This window comes from Budorcas taxicolor, chromosome 11 (genome assembly GCF_023091745.1).
Source record: "Budorcas taxicolor isolate Tak-1 chromosome 11, Takin1.1, whole genome shotgun sequence".
In the NCBI taxonomy this organism is placed as follows: domain Eukaryota; kingdom Metazoa; phylum Chordata; class Mammalia; order Artiodactyla; family Bovidae; genus Budorcas; species Budorcas taxicolor.
This window is the reverse complement of record NC_068920.1, coordinates 157,348,776-157,365,330: the sequence shown is the minus strand read 5'-3', so window position 1 is coordinate 157,365,330 and position 16,555 is coordinate 157,348,776. Positions and strand designations below refer to the sequence as shown.

General features: G+C 48.5%; 1 protein-coding gene across 1 annotated transcript in view; it reads right to left on the bottom strand.

The window, feature by feature from the left end:
* Positions 1-3,649: 3,649 nt before the first annotated feature.
* Positions 3,650-16,555, bottom strand: part of GARNL3 (GTPase activating Rap/RanGAP domain like 3) — a 118,807-nt gene continuing 105,901 nt past the window's right edge. The window contains exons 23-28 of the mRNA XM_052649136.1: positions 12,787-12,894; positions 11,467-11,585; positions 8,973-9,111; positions 7,784-7,999; positions 6,203-6,329; positions 3,650-3,827 (exon numbers count right to left, since the gene is read on the bottom strand). Of these exons, the coding sequence (XP_052505096.1) occupies positions 3,650-3,827; positions 6,203-6,329; positions 7,784-7,999; positions 8,973-9,111; positions 11,467-11,585; positions 12,787-12,894 (887 nt within the window). The remainder of the gene's footprint in view (positions 3,828-6,202; positions 6,330-7,783; positions 8,000-8,972; positions 9,112-11,466; positions 11,586-12,786; positions 12,895-16,555) is intronic.

The window sequence follows — 16,555 nt, the reverse complement described above, 5'->3', positions numbered from 1 at the left end:
TTTGGAAGGAATGATGCTAAAGCTGAAGCTCCAGTACTTTGGCCACCTCATGCGAAGAGTTGACTCATTGGAAAAGACTCTGATGCTGGGAGGGATTGGGGGCAGGAGGAGAAGGGGACGACCCAGGATGAAATGGCTGGATGGCATCACGGACTCGATGGACGTGGGTCTGAATGAACTCCGGGAGATGGTGATGGACAGGGAGGCCTGGCGTACTGCAATTCATGGGGTCGCAAAGAGTCGGACACGACTGAGCGACTGAACTGAACTGAAACCGACCAGTGAGAGTGGAGGGTGGGGATTGCATTTGCGCCGGGAACCGCCTCTTAATCTAGCTTCCGCCAGTGCGGCTAGGAAGCCGAATGAAGGCGGAGCACGTGGGTCGCGTCCGGGACTGCCCTCCCTGTCTTTGCGAAGCGCCGCTGACCTCCCTGGGTAGGGTCTGCAGTAACTGCTCAGCGTTAACCTCTGCTCTGAGGCGGGGGCAGCTCTGCCCACCGAGAGCCGCAGGGCGGAAGGTCTCTAAACACCGGTTATGGGCTGGTCTGTTCTCGGATCAGCTGTTGTTGGAGGCGTGGTCCTGAGCGCCGCAGTCCAATTCTTGTGCTTGTTAAGACTTGGAGTGAGGGCGGGAGAGCCCAGGTTGCTGACTGCTACGGAGTCGCAGACCGATGATGACCACGACCTTCGGGTACTGAGAACCCGTTTTAGGCGGGGTCCCCCATGCCGCATAGCTGTGACTGATCTGGGCCTAAATGTTGAGCCCCATGCTGCTAAGTCTGCTAAGTTGCTTCAGTCGTGTCCGACTCTGTGAGCCCCATGGTCTCTGCTAAATTCCACTCACTTCACAGGTAATCCTGACTTTGGAATCTTCATCTTAATACTTCACCTCCCAATTTTGAGTCCCCTGCGGATGTTAATAGCGTCTCTCTACGTGTGTGCACCCTGGTCACTGGTGGAGGTGAGTATGAAGAAGTCAGGGTGCTGTAGAATGTGGCGATTTGTATGCCACATTCCCTGGGTGCAGGCAGCTGCGGTGGGGTGCTGTGTAATTCTGGCAAGAACCAGGACTAAGAGAGTAACAGGTTTAGCTTCTAATCCCTCTCTGGGCCTCTTTCTCTTCATCTCCAAGTGGAAATGATAGTATCTATCTTGCAGGAGGGTTTGTTGTAGGGGCAAAGTGAAAAGACCAAGTACATTCCAGATAACTCAAATATTAGGCAGTATAATTAGTGCAGTCACCAGATTGTATTATCTTTCAAGACATAGGCAATCACCCCTCGGTTCTTCCTTGGTGTCTTGTGCTCCAATCGTAAATTCTTATTACAGCGCTAATCATTGCTTGTGAGTCACCTGTCTACTTCTCTCCCTTCCCCAATGGACATGATCTTCTGCTCCAGATGGTGGGTACTGGATGTTTGCAGAGGGGATGGATGCTTCAGATTCCAAGGGCAAACTGCTGCTGCTAGACATTTTACTTTGCAGTTCAGCCTGAGGGGTATGCAGAGAGGCTTCTGTAGACAGGGTGATCCAGTGAGCCCAGCTAAGGCCAGCCAGCCCTCCAAGCTATGCGTGTGCACTAAGTCGCTTCAGTTGTGTCCAACTCTTTCCAATCCCATGGACTATAGCCCGCCAGGCTCCTCTGTCCATGGGATTCTTCAGGCAAGAATACTGGAGTGGCCGCCAAGCCATGAACCGTTCAAACCTGCTCCTGCCCTCTGGCTGGTCATCTCCCTCCCCATGAGTGTGCAGCATTCACTTGGCCTTTGTAAGCAGACATTGCTGCCAGAGCAGGCTCTCGCCTTCCTTTTATAAGCCAAGTCCATCAAACTGTTTAGTGGTGCCCACCCCTTGCCCATTCTACATCCACTCCTCAGATCTGTGACTCTTGTCAAATCATGGGGTGGTTCTGATGCTGCCAGTCTCTTTGGAAGAATGGTCTAAATAGCCCTTGGTTTTTCAATTCCAGGCTGAGAAGCAAGAAACTTCAGGGGAAAGAAAAAGATGACAGGAAAAACACACATACAAGCTCATGAGGCTTACAAATTACTTTAACATGAAAAACACCAGCCAGATCCAGCTGACACAAGGTATTCAGCCTGGCTCTATAGGGTGGACAGGGGACAGGGCACAGTTCTGGGGTCAGAGAAATCACAGGTTCAAATCACTGCCTCCTTTTGAACCTCAGTTTCCTTATTTGAAAAATAAAAATAGTAAAGCCCAATCCACAAAGCTTTGGGTGAGGTCAAGATACAGCATGTAGTTGATCTTGTGTTTTCCCCTTTTATATGAAAAGGGCATAACAAAACACAGAAGAACAGGAGCGCTGAATGCTGCAAAGACTGTGAGGAGACTCCTTTGGTTATGGACCACCCCCCGGGTACACTGAAGAAGCACTGTCTTTAGTACTCTGACCTCCTGCCTTCTGCTGAAGGGGACCAGGCAGCCCTCAGCTCAGATGTATCATGTGGGACTCTCTGAGCCACAGGCGGAGAGGAGAGCTCTCCCCACAGGGTGCAAGGCCCACAAGGAGGTAGGGTCCAAACTTCTGTGAGATCTATCAGATCGAGTCATGTCCAGCACAGACCTCTGCAGTAAGTGAGAAGACCTGCAGAAGAACTCCTCAGAGCCACTTCAACAGGGGAAATGATCTCAAGTTTCTTTTGATGGGTAATATTGGCAAGACGAGATATAATAAAATGGAATCTGTTACACTAAAGCCAGAAGTAAGTTATTTTCTTTACACAGATTAAAAAGTTTACAATGTCAGTGAAACTCAATTTTCCTCCTTTGATCTCCCCTGGCTAGATACCTCACTATTTCCTTCGAACTTGGCCAAACTCACATTTTCTTCTCACTTTGAGGATGGAGCAACAGAAGGTGGATACATGATAAGAGGAAGGCTACTCATTTGATTCATGTGAGAGACCAAAGCAGACCTGAACAGGAGGAGGGAATTTAAGAATGATAATTTTGAGGATGAAGTTTAACAGTTTCTAGGTTGTATGATTTCACAGTAACAATAAAACAAAAGAAAATCTTGAGACTCTTAACAGGCTCCTATACCTTATTATTTTTTTGTGAGACACAAGGAGAAAGAAGCAGGCGTTTCTAAGATCTAAAAATTTAGCTTTTCTCAAAAGTCTATAGGCAGGAATGCAGCTGGTTCCAGTCACAGGGAACTGAAACAGCAACAGGGGCCAGAGGTGCAGAAAGAAAACATTTATAATAAATTTTTAAAGCAATGGCTTTTCTTTATCTCAATAAAAGAAACACATTATGTGACAAAACAAAACTGTAATGAAAAAATAACTTTTCCATCTAAGTATATAAAATATAAGAGAAGGTTGCAATAAATAAGAATGAATATTTTTGATTTATTCAAAGTTTCAATCTAAAACCTCAGTGAAATCTACCGCCTTTATTACAAGGGGACTGATAGTTCCTGAACAGAAAGAAAGAAAGGTCAAGAAAGATGGCACCGGACATTGGAGAGTGACCCAAACAGGCCAAGGGTGCAGAAGGTTTGGTCCAATAGATCACACACAGGCTAAAAGCCACATTTTGTTGAGAAATGATGTCAGAATTGGCTAAAGAGTATAAACCTCTGTAAGAAAATTAAACATGGCAAACTTGATTGGGACTCTGTTTACTTCAAATCAATAATGTCTTCATCCGAGAAAGCAGTGAGCTGAAAGGGGCAGCTGCCCCAGATGGGGCTGCCTTCTTGCTCGGCCACAGGGTCTGGGTCGGAGCTGGTCGACTGGTAACGGCCATTGGGATTGGCTTCGGAAGTGGAAGGACTTTCTAGGGAGCTCGATGTGATCCTAGAGGAGAGAAGTCACTGTGAACAGATCCTGGGGTGTACCACTGAGCTGGCTACTCTGCTTCCTGCTCCCCTAAATGCGAGAACCTGTCTTTCCCACCCCCACCATTGTGAGGGAGAGGGGGGCATGTGCAGGAGTGATGCCCACCCCAACAGAGCTTGTGTTCTGCAGGCAGACTGTCCAGTCTCCTGGGTTGTTATGGGTTGTAAAGGCCACTTATATGAGATACCCAGAATAGTCAAATTCATGGAGTCAGAAAGTACACTGGTAGATGCCAGGGGCTGGAGTAGGGGTATGGGTTGGGCAGATGGGGAATTAGTGGTTAATGGGGACAGAGTTGCAGTTTAGGAACATGAAACATTTAGGACACGGACAGTGGTAGAAGTTGCACAACAATGTGAATGTACTTGGTGCTGCTGAACTGTACAGTTAAATGTGGTTAAAATAGTATGTTTTATATTATCTGACTTTTACCACCATTAAAAAAAGCTAGAAAAAGGGAAAAAAGAAAGGTCAGTAGTGACACATATGTGTTTGTGAGGCAAACTGGGATAAACCCTCCCCTGGTTCCCCATGGCCTGAGGACAAGGCTGAAACACCTGACCACAGGCCCACAGGCCCCACCCTGCTGACCCCTCTGGCCTCCTCCCAGCCCTTCATTGCCCTCTATTTTCTCTCTACTCTCAGACACCTGCAAAACCAGTTTGACCAAATTCAGGGAGTTCCTCTGTTCACCAAGGACTCACTGTAGCCTGTAAAAGCCCACGGTCCAGCCTCTGGTTGTTCTTGACCTCACCTCCTTGTCTGTGCTCAGGCTGACCCACTCACTTCCTTCTCTCTCTCTTCAGGACTTTTTCCCCCTGCCCGTTACGCTGCCAGAAGGGCTGTTCCCCCAGCTCCTTCTCATTCAGAGCTCAGCTCCATGCCACTTCCTCCAAGAAGCCTTCCTTGACTCCCAGCTCCCACCTTAAGTAGACCTTTTATCCATCCCACCCCCATCACTTTGTTTTAAACTTCCTTGCAGTGCTGGTCACTAATGGAAGTGACAGCAATTGCTTACTTGTTCACAGGTTTATTGTGTGTTTCTCCACACTAAAATGTAAAGTCCATGAGGGTAGGGGCCTGGTTACATGGTAGGAGCTCAGTGAAAGTGTTGGATTAAAGCCTGAGTGAGTGCCTTCCTCTCTGGGCCAGGCTAATGGTTGCTTGATTTATGAGACTTGGCTCAGCCTTTCCTGATATTTGGGAACCCTCTACCCCAAGCATGGAATGGATGGCACACCTCATTCTTTGGTATCACCTGCTGCCCTGGAATGCTATAATTCTCTATAATTCCGGGGAAGGTTGGCCTTCCCCACCAGCCTGTGAGCCCCTGAAGTTCAGCTCCATGTCCCCAGCTCAGTGCCAGGTGCTCTAAGAATGTGTGTTGCATGAATGAATGGAACTGTTCGGGGAAGCACACTGACTGAAACCGCCCACCCTGGCCAGGCACCATAATAACCATCTGCATGAGTTGTTTTATGACAGGAGATCCTGATAAGGAATACGGAACTAATAAGCCACCACCAACCGGAAGAGTTCGGGAAAGGTCTAAAGGAGACACCGCGTGACCGTCTACTTCCCAGAATCCCTCTTGCTAGCATCCATCTTGGCTGAGCGATGTGTGCACCATCAGGAAAGACTCTGAATTACAATGACTGGCCAGAGACCACCCGGAAACTAATCCCATCACCATAAAACCCGAGACTGCGAGCCACGCAGCAGAGCAGTACTCCTGGGTTCCCTTACCCTATGCTCTCCACCCGGGTGCCCTTTCCCAATAAAATCTCTTGCTTTGTCAGCACATGTGTCTCCTCAGACAATTCATTTCTGAGTGTTAGACAAGAGCCCAGTTTTGGGCCCTGGAAGGGGGTCTTCCTTCCTGCAACAGAACCTGGACACATGCCCCCTTGGCCTCCACACAGAAGCAGGCAAGGTGTTTTATGAGGGACACAGAGAACCTCAGGGGACCAATCAGTGGGATTCAACAAATATTCATAGATGTGTGATACTGAATGGCCATCCAGAAAGGATCCACCAGAAGTACTGGAGAGCACTTTTGTTTTAAAAAAGTCTCTGTCAATTTGGTGAGCAAAAGAAGTCTCTGTATTTCAGTGTGCATTTGTTGGGTTGCTAGTGAGACTGCCCCTTTGCCTGGGCCCCTTCCTGGCAGGCTGTGCTCTCTGGGGGTCCTCAGAGAGGAGCTGGCCGCTGACCCTCTGCTGCGGCTTGCCCAAGGGGCTGGCCCACGCACCGTCACTCAGCAGAAGGGGCCTTGTGGCTGTCCTGTGACTTGAGGGGCCACCACCCTGAGCATGGGCTACGTCCCTCTTTACCTGTCACTGCTAGTGGACCGCACTGTCCCTGGCTTGGGACCTCCTTGGTTTTCTTCTAGCCGCTTCCGGGCCTTTGACTTGGGCTTTGGTGCTCCTTCTGACCTGGATCCACCGTCATCAGAGAGGCCTGGATAGCAGGGGAGAATCACAGGTCAGAGGGTCATTACCATCGGACTGCCAAGAGACAGGAAATGCCCTTTTTCTCCTGGTTGGGTATTGGTACATTACGGGGATGGAGGCAGGAAGAGCAATGATAAAAGTCTGTATTTGTAAATAATTGATTTTCTCGTTGTCTTGTTGGTAGAAGGTCTTTTGTTTCTGATTAGAACGAATATATGTATTGGGAAAAAATGACTCAGAAGAGTTTAATGAAGGAAAGAAAATCTACAGTCCTACCACTGGAAATTGTAATTTGTCAACTCAGAGGTCCAATTTCTGAAAAGCACAGTGGTTTATACAACAATAGTTGGCAAGATCAAGCTTTCTTAGGGAATAATGGGTTAAAAATAGCAATACATACATTTGAAAAGCTCAGTTAGAGGGACCAACTTCAAGAGCCAACCGATTTTGCCAATGTCAAGGTTGCCCTGTCAGGGGGTCTGAATCCCCTTCTCCAGCTGGTCAGGAAGCGTGACCGGAGAACAGGCGTGTGTCCTTGTAGTTTTACACCATGCAGATGCCAACTCAAGTTTTAAACCAGTTCTTATTGGTTTGCCATCACGCCTCTAGTTTTCCTCATTTTGTTTTCACAACTCTGAACAAAAACCTTTACAAGTCTAGCCTCTTCATGATTATCATGGTGCTCTTTGTGTCTCTGGTCTGGTCTCTCACCTGTGAACTGAGAGGAGGGCATAGCAGGGACCTGACATTGCTCCCATCCCCACAGACCTGCCCCCTGGCCCAGGGGCTTCAGGAAGGGATGACTGAACTGCACCACAAACATGCAAAAAAGGGAACAAAAATATGCAGAAAATCCCAGACAGATTTACATTTTGGATATACAAGTATGAAATGTTACCTGAGAGCTGGCAGCTATAAGCCCTTCTAGACACTTTTCTAGGATCATACCTATTTAGATTACTTATATTTAAAAAATTGTTATCAGACTAGACAGACTATTTTACAAACTGCCTCCCCACCTGCCCTTCATATGGTTTGTGCACTTTCTATACCAATAAATCTAGACTGACACATCATTGTTGTTGGGTAGACTGTACAGTATTCCTTGGTGTGGGTGCAAGTTTATAATTTCTTTATAAATCCCTTATGATAGGGCTCTTTGCATTTGAGGATAATTAATATCCACAAATGGGCTTCCCAAGTGGCACGGTGGTAAAGAATCCCCCCTGCCAACGCAGGAGATGCAGGTTTAATCCCTGGGTTGGGATGATCCCCTTGGGGAGGAAACGGCAGCCCGCTCCAGTACTTTTACCTGGAAAATTCCATGGACACAAGAGCCTGGTGGGCTATAGTCCATGGGGTCACAAAATGTCAGACATGACTAAGCACAACCAATACACGCAGATAAAATCAGCAGGTATCTTTACAAACATCACAAACACGAGAATGGACAGCCATTACCCAGCAGCTCCCTGCGGGTCCTGCTCGCTATTTCTTTGATCTCCATGCGGGACAGGGACAAGGAGTGAGTGACAGGAATGGCCGCGATGCCAATGCCTATGGAGGTGGGTGGGGTGATGACCTTGGAGACTAAGGGCGATTTCAGAGGCCGCTCGATGCTTCTGCCCACCAGGTTTCTGAGTGGAATCTTGTACAGATTTTTGGATTGAATTTCACCTGAAATAAGGGTTCAAAAAAGAACGTTAGAACTTTAAGAAGAGCTCATGTTATTCATGAGAGAATATTTCCTGGTTCCTCAACATAATTAGCATGAAAGAAGAATTTATGTCACAGGCTGACCTCCCGCATTTCATTAGGGGCAATAAAGTGGTGGCACCTGCCAGCTCTGTCTTCTAACGGCATCCTGTTCATGGGTGAACGGGACAAAACACCCACTCCTGGTTATGCGTGGGCAGGAGGAAGGAGGCGGCAAGAAAGGCACAGCTGTCCTGCTGGGAGCTCCGAGCTCTCCTGGCAGCGAGCCATAAAGACGACTCATATGGTGAGAAGTTAGGAAAAGCCTGAGGCAGTAACCATAGCAAAGGTCTGCGGGGTTCAAGGGCGAAGCCAGACAGAGTGAAAGCTGGGTGCTGAGTAATGTGTGGGTTTCATGATGATATCCTTTTAGCTATGAAATTCTATTATATTCTTAACATTCCTGAAGGGAAGATAACTTGCTGGGGCCAACTGCAGTCTCACTAACCCTCAACTTCCTTCTCCCCTTTGAAACAAGTGTTTTCATAATGGGAATTGTTTGGGGGTGGGGATTATCACAAGGTTTCTTAAGAATGCAACCACACTGCAAGTTTTTTTGTGGCTTCAAATAGTGGGTTCCTTCAGCAGTAATCACATGTCAGTATTTGACAATGAACTACAGGGGCTTCCCTGGTGGCTCAGACAGCAAAGAATCTGCCTGCAATGTAGGAGACTTGGGTTCAATCCCTGGGTCGGGAAGATTCCCTGGAGACAGGAATGGCAACCCACTGCAGTATTCTTGCCTGGAGAATTCCATGGACAGAGAAGCCTGGCAGGCTATGGTCTATGGGGTTGCAAAGAGTCAGACATGACTAAGCTACTAACAGTTTCACCTTTCAGCGAAATCAGAATGGATCAAAATGTCTATCATAAGACAGTAAAAACTGGACTTCACCTTCCCCCAGGGAAGAAGGAAACACTGGAGTATCTCGGCCTGGGGGTGTCTGAGGAGAATTGTGGGCACTGGCCCCCTTGGAGCTGCCTCCGGACGAGACCTCGTTCGCTGATGCGGTTGCTGTGAAGTAGATATCCGACTGGAGAGAAAGAGAAGGCGTTACTGAACTGTGTAGTTTTAAGGGCCCTGCACCCACCAGCCCTCCTGTCATCACTGCACAGACCCCCAGCTGTCCCATGGGGTCTGCAGTGCAGGAAGAAGCCAGGGAGGTGGCTGCCAGCTCTGGGCTCAGAAGGCTCCTGAGAGCTCGGTCCTCCTACTTCTTATCTACTGGTTGACACACAATAGGAAAGAGCCAATATCCCACACGCCTTCCACAAATACAGACACAATACACTTCCTTGAAAGGGAGCTTGAGCACCAGAGGTTAGAACTGGGGAAGGTTTGGAATCTAGTCAGGTCTATGTCCCGGGTGGGGTCGTGGGTCCTCACTCACGATTCAGCAAATACTCAAGCCCACCCACGATGGGCCGGCTTTGGGGCAATGGCGCTGGTGTGTGGCTGGTGGTGGGCAGCTCCTGTGGACTCAGGGCGCTGAGTTTCAGGGGTCTTGCAAGCTGGCTGCTAAACACGGCCATTATTCAACTTAAATTGTGTTAAAAGAACAAAGGAACTAAATATCAAAATTCAACCATTCCTCATTATTTTACTACACTGACAATTCTCCATACTCTTGAGGTAGTTTATACAGTGTCTGTGTGTGTGTGTGTGGGAGGGGCAGATTGTGTAATAGTGGCTCCTAATGCTGTGTGCTGAGGTGTCACACGGGAAGCTTGAGATCAGTCATGGTGGGACTATTTACACTGTGGAAATCGGCAAATGCTATAAGTCAGAGGTTTATTTTGTTGATGGTCTGGACTTAAAGTGATGGAGAAAACATGAATAATAAAGATTAAAATTAAAAGAATATTGTCCAGTGCTGAAATTGAAAGAAGTTTTAGTTTAATAATTTGTATGAGGGTGAAAAATAGTTTAATAGATCACATGTCAGATTTAATGACAACAAACTTGGAAAAAGAATGAACGGGTTGAGATATAATTCCAACTGTAAAATTGTGGTTGAACTGCAGCCAGGGGTTGGCTATGGATAAAGGAAAATCAGTGAAAATTAAAAGAGTGGGACACGACTGAGTGACTAATTCTTGCTTCTTCTTAGTGAAAACAAAAGTTTTATGAGAGCCAATTGGCTAAATGGACTTTGAGATAAAAAGCATTGTATATTTTATTATTAGTTATAAATCGTAAGCTATTTATATTTTTATAATCAGTAAAATTTATTTTTAAATTTTAAAACATTTTTCATCAGCGGCTTGCTCTACAATGTTGTGTTGGTTTCTGCTGTACAACAATGTGAATCGGCCATAGGCATACACCGGCCCCTCCTTCCGGAGCCTTCCTCCCACCCTCCCCCATCCCACCTTCTAGGTCCTCACAGAGCCAGGCTGAGCTCCCTGTGCCATACAGCACCTTCCCACTGGCCAGCTGTGTTTCACATGGTACCGTATATATCTCAGTGCTACTCTCTCACTTCATCCTGCCCTCCCCTTCCTCCGCTGTGTGCACAAAGCTGTTCCCTATTCCTGCCCTGCACATAGGTTCATTAGTACCATTTTTCTAGATCCCATATATAGGTGTTAATATACGATATTATTAGTAAAATTTATAATCAACTGATGTCCATATATATGAATGTGTGTATACACGCATACCCATTTTCCAAAGATTATTGGTTACACACTTACCAGCACTCTACTGGCACTACGTTAGTGCATAAGATGCTAGGGTCTGTCCTTACAGAACTGTCAGTGTGGGGGTGGGGAGTACGCAGCCTCCTACCACCAAATGTGATGCCCGTTAGGATGGAGCACCGGCTGGCCTGGCAAGGCCATGGAGAGGGTGTGGGGCTGACCCGGAGGAGGGAACCAGAACAAGACCCGGTGGGTTATGCGCCCGCGGTAGAAGCCACCTGGGAAGATCTTTGTTCCTGCATCCCTTGGTTTTGCGCACATTGTCACTGGGCATGAATCTGTCCATCAGTCATAGTATGCGGGACACAAGTTCAAACTGAAGACAGACAGCAGCAAAGGAAGAAAGCACTACCTCAAGCTCTTAACTGTTCTAGCCTCGGACTGTCCTTCTGTGACCAGCGGCCCAGGCTCACATGGAGGACTTCCGTTTCTGGCTGCGCGCTGCTCCCCTGACGCCACTAGCAGGGGTGACTCTGGGTGCTAAGGAGGGGTGTTTTGCAGCCCAGGGTGTTTTGAACCCACACAGGAAAACTCAACCTAGGACTGTCTCCAGCTTTCTCATCTCCACACACGTGTGGTGGTGTCAGCATCAATCTCGCCACAAAAGTGTCCTAGCCCGCCTGAAACCTCGTGGTGCTGGGGCACCCGAAGCCCCTCAGACAGAAATAAACCCCAGCTCTACTCACCCTAGAGGCCACGAGCTGTAGCTGAGGCACGACGGCCGTGTGGACCAGGTTCCCGTTCACCACCAGGCGGATCTCCATGGAGTCGGTGGTGAAGGCCAGCAGGTAGGGGAACGCACAGACTGCAAGGCAGCGGGGCGTCAGCGCCCAGCCCGGGCTGCGGCTGGGGCGCTGCTGGGGCCCTCTCACACCCACCTCGCTTCTCTCCCCTTCCTCCGCTGCGTCTCTTCCTTCGGGGGGCGCATGGCCCTTAGTTCTAGGAGAGCCTCCCTCAGCCTCTGAGCGCCAGCCCGCACTGTCCCGGCTTCTCCCGCGTTCCTCCCCCACTGCGGTTCCCCACCTCATCTTCCGGGCACACTGCCCATCCAGGTCCCCAAGACCTTCCCCCTGTGGTCCAGACACGCCCTCTCCTGCCCACGTGCCTTCTGTCCAGGAACCTGGCCTTTACTCCTTCATTCCCTGTCCCTGAGTCACCCTCCCCTACGCTCCTCCTGTCTGTGTGTCTGGGCAGGGGCTGCGTCCTGTTCCTGCTCTCCTGGTTTCACCTGTGACTCTTCCTACCGCTCCCACATCTCTAGCCTTGATCTGTCCAGTTGGTCCTTAGTGCCGTGGCTCAGACCTGAGACCCATTTCTAACCCTCCCCTCTCTGTCTTACCATAACTAATCTGCACCCAAGCCATCCGGTCCTCCCAGTACCTGGCTCCATCCCTCTGCTCTTCAGTTAAAACTCTATCATGTTTACCTATCAACAAATGCTTTTGAGGACAATAATGTTAATATATGTGGCTCTGATCTGACTCTTGCCAGGCAGATTGCCCAGCTGTGGATCCTGAACCACAGAAACGAAGCACCACCAAAGCACGTCCTGACGTTTCAGTGGCAGGTCAAGTACCAGAGTTTCTGTGACTCTAGACTTTCAAGCTTCAGAATGTGTAAGAAGGCTGCTGAGTGCATTATGCTTCTCTCCCAAGTCAGTCAGAGGTTCAAGGATGGAATCTTTCTAAATTCTCATATTTTAGAAGTCAGAAAGTGAGGCCCAGAAATGAAAGGGTACTGCAAGATACCCAAGTACTGAAAACAGATATTTAATTGCTCGCAAAGGCTCACATCCTCAGGCACTGAGGAGACCTGGGAGGAACAATGGGAGACAATAGTCCCCGAAGGGGAGCAAAATGAAAAACAGTTAAAGAAGAAGACTGTTTATATTCATCATACTCAGAGAATTCATGGAAAATTTAGCGGCAAGCCAGCGCTTACATAGGATGGAACAGTTCAGATGTGTCTTTCTGGGGGAAGACCATGATGACAAAAGGTTTCCTTACCAATCGCACAGGGAGCCTGGTTCCAACAGAACTGGAAATCTGACGCAGAGGGCTGAACCAAAAAGGAGCCACCATTAAACGGGCAAACCTTTTTGTAGATGCAACTGTCTGCAACAAAACAACAGTAACTTATTTTTGTTGGAGACGACACTCAGGCAACTATAATCAGATAAATGAGACACAGGCCACAAGAAGAGCATCCTATCTATCTGTTCTGAAAGCCAGCACAACCACTGCCACGCTGCCAGATTCTCAGGGGCAGAAGGCAGGCAGAGCCAGAGTAATATTTCTGCCACATGTCGTCATAGCTGCCATTTTTTGGAGAATTTACTATGTGCCAGATGCCAAGCTTTAAAACATTTTCCCCTTTAACCTGTACAAACTTATGAAGTAGATGCTGTTATTACACTCATTTTGCAGATGAGAGAATCAAGGCAAGGGGCGGTGAAGTAGCTTGTTCACGGCTGCACAAGTCCTGCATGGGGGACAGTATTGGTTGGTTTGCAGACAAGAAGGGGCACTTGATGGCACCCCTGGATGGAGGAAGCTCTCCTACAGGGGATCATTCCCCAAACCTCACTCAGCAGGACATGTGAGGTGGGACTCATACACTCCCTGCAACATTTTATAATGAAAACTTGAAACCGTATGCCTGTATCACCTTCGTGAGCCTGAGCCAGCATTAAAGTAAGGCCAGGTTAACTCAGTTATCTGGTTCTTGGCCTGCTCTGAGCTCTAAACACAAGTCCAGGTGGTTCAGACCCTCGTAGAGTGAAAAAGTTTACCAAGAAACCAGTTCAGTTCAGTCGCTCAGTCATGTCCAACTCTTTGTGATCCCATGGACTGCAGCATGCCAGGCCTCCCTGTCCATCACCAACTCCTGGAGCTTGCTCAAACTCATGTCCGTCCAGTCAGCGATGCCATCCAACCATCTCATCCTCTGCTGTCCCCTTCTCCTGCCTTCAATCTTTCCCAGCATCAGAGTCTTTTCAAATGAGTCAGTTTGTCGCACCAGGCGGCCAAAGGATTGGAGTTTCAGCTTCAGCATCAGTCCTTGCAATGAATATTCAGGACTGATTTCCTTTAGGATAGACTGGATGGATCTCCCTGCAGTTTGAGGGACTCTCAAGAGTCTTCTCCAACACCACAGTTCAAAAGCATCAATTCTTCAGCTCTCAGCTTTTTTTATGGTCCAACGCTCACATCCACACAAACGGAAAAACAAAGACCCCTTTTATTGCAAAAGCCTGCCACATTTTAGCCATGCAAACTAGTTTTTCAATTATTTTTAAAAACAGCTTTACTGAGATATAATTTATATACCATAAACTCATCCATTTTATAATTTATATACCATAAACTCATCCATTTTAAGCATTCAAGTCAATGAACTGTAGTCTGTTTATAGAGTTGAATAACATCACCGCAATCTGATTTGATAACATTTTCATCACCCTAATGAGAAACCTTGGGTCCATGAAGCAGTCTCTCCCTGTTCCTAGCGTCAGAATTGACAGCTGTGGCCCCTCTGTGAGAGGGGAGAGGTCACAGAGCCAGAGCTGCTGCGGAGGCCTGCAGTGTGGGGCCAGGCTGGGGCGGTGGCCGAGGCCATCTGAAGCCCTGCCTGTCTATCCCTTGGAGAGTCCTGCAGGGCTCAGGCGGAGAAGGCAATGGCACCCCACTCCAGTACTCTTGCCTGGAAAATCCCATGGGCGGAGGAGCCTGGAAGGCTGCAGTCCATGGGGTCGCTAAGAGTCAGACATGACTGAGCAAGTTCACTTTCACTTTTCACTTTCATGCACATGAAAGGAAATGGCAACCCACTCTAGTGTTCTTACTTGGAGAATCCCAGGGACTGGGGAGCCTGGTGGGCTGCCGTCTATGGGGTCAGACACGACTGAAGCAACTTAGCAGCAGCAGCGGCAGCAGCAGGGCTCAGGGGCTCCTTTGATGAGACCCCTGTGCCTTGTAAAGCAGTTTCCTTATGCTGTTTTATCATAGTTCTTCTAACAGAGTGAGTGATTAGGACAGAAATTCTTATCAGGGTCAGTTATTGCTTTTGCTACAGTGGACTCACTAGGGGAGGAAAAGAAACCTCACTCTCAAAGACCTTGCTCCTGAGAAAACAAGTGCCCACGAAGGACACCCAGGTCTCCCAGCAGTGCCCCAGACCTGCTGGGCTCACCTGAGGTTGGCTTACGCCTCTCCCCTCTGTCTTATTTTCCTTTCTCCAGCGTATCTTTCCCAACAGCCTTATGCATGCTGCTTATTCTACGTTTTAGAAAACAAAACCCTTTGCCCTCTCTTCCTCCTCTAGCTGCTGCAACCTTCCTTATTCTTTTCCCTTAATGCAAAATTCTTTGAAAGGCTTGTCTGGACTCCCCAGCTCCACTTCCTCTTTCCCAAGCTCTCCTGACCTGTGCAATCAGGCTTTTGTCCCAGCCCCTGCCTGCCTCACAGGTGGTCACGCAGGCCTGGAGCGGGTGACTGGACTGCAGTCCAGAGGTCCTGTCTCCCCCTTTTCCAACAGGATCCACCCCAGGGAAGTAGAAGGGTCTCCCTCCCAGTGACGAGAGCTGGTGGTCTCAGACCAGCAGGTCTCTAATTCAGAAAAGAAGCCAAGAGTGTTTCCTGAACTCCAGAGCTTGCAGCCCATTCACACCCGTGCATGGGCACCCATGCGTGGCTGGCCCCAGAAGGGTGAGCTCACTGCATCCGTGGCAGTGCCTTCCACTGTTGTGTCTCCAGAGCCTGACACAGCCTGGCACAGAGAGGGCCGTCCCTTGTAGTTAAATGGGCCCTGAATGGGGATGAGGGGGACAGGAGTCTAAGAAAGTCACTGCCTTGGAAGCAGCTCAGTCTATGACCTTCCCTACTTTGACCTTCCCCATCCAGCTGGTGAAGAACAGTATGTAGATTTTAGTTTTAAAACAAATTTCTCTGAAGAAAAGTCCCTTTTGGGACGTGCAAATGTTTTTAACTTATCTGAGAGAAAAATTTATGTATAGAAAACTCTGGGTTTCTGGAAGTTATATTTTAGAAAGAAGCAAACTTAAAAAATCAGCTTCAAACTTGGGGAAAACAATCTCCTTCCACAGCTCCTGGCTGGAAAGGGCCTTTCCTGTGGGTGTCAGTGACCAAGACAAGAACGTGGACTGAGATAAGCAGATGGGTGTGTACTGTGTGGGGGATGAGTTATAGAAGTCAGCTGGTCACTGGGGAAAACCAGCTCATTCCCTGGATCCCCAGGTACCTGTCAACCTGCCGAGAGAAAGAGGGACATGGAAACTGAAAGCCAGGTGCCTGACCCAAAGCAACAGGAGGAAGTGGCGAGGTCTGGGGAGACTGAGTCAGGTCTGGGGACCCCCGTGGGATTGCCAAGGCCTGACCCAAGTGAGGTCAAAGATCATCTTCTGATGGCCGGTGGGTCTGTGAGAACAGATACATGCTGATCACATCCTGAGATGAAACCAGGGCCTGTAGCCAGGAGGTGATCAAAGCCCAAGGAGGTGGAACTTTTAAGGGGCTCCAGGAGCCAGAGGCCCAGTGTGGGACCACCCCCTCAAATCCCACCTCCCACCTCAGCACTGCCTGCTGACTCGGCTTCTAATTTTGTGTAGAGAGCTTGCCATCCACATTGTTTCCATGCCCCTCTTTCATTTTGGGACTCACGTTCATGGTCTAAAACCTGCTCTCTTTCTGTTTTTCTTTACCACCTAAAATCACCCCCAGGTGAGCAGCTGGAAGAAAGAAGTATTAATATCTATAT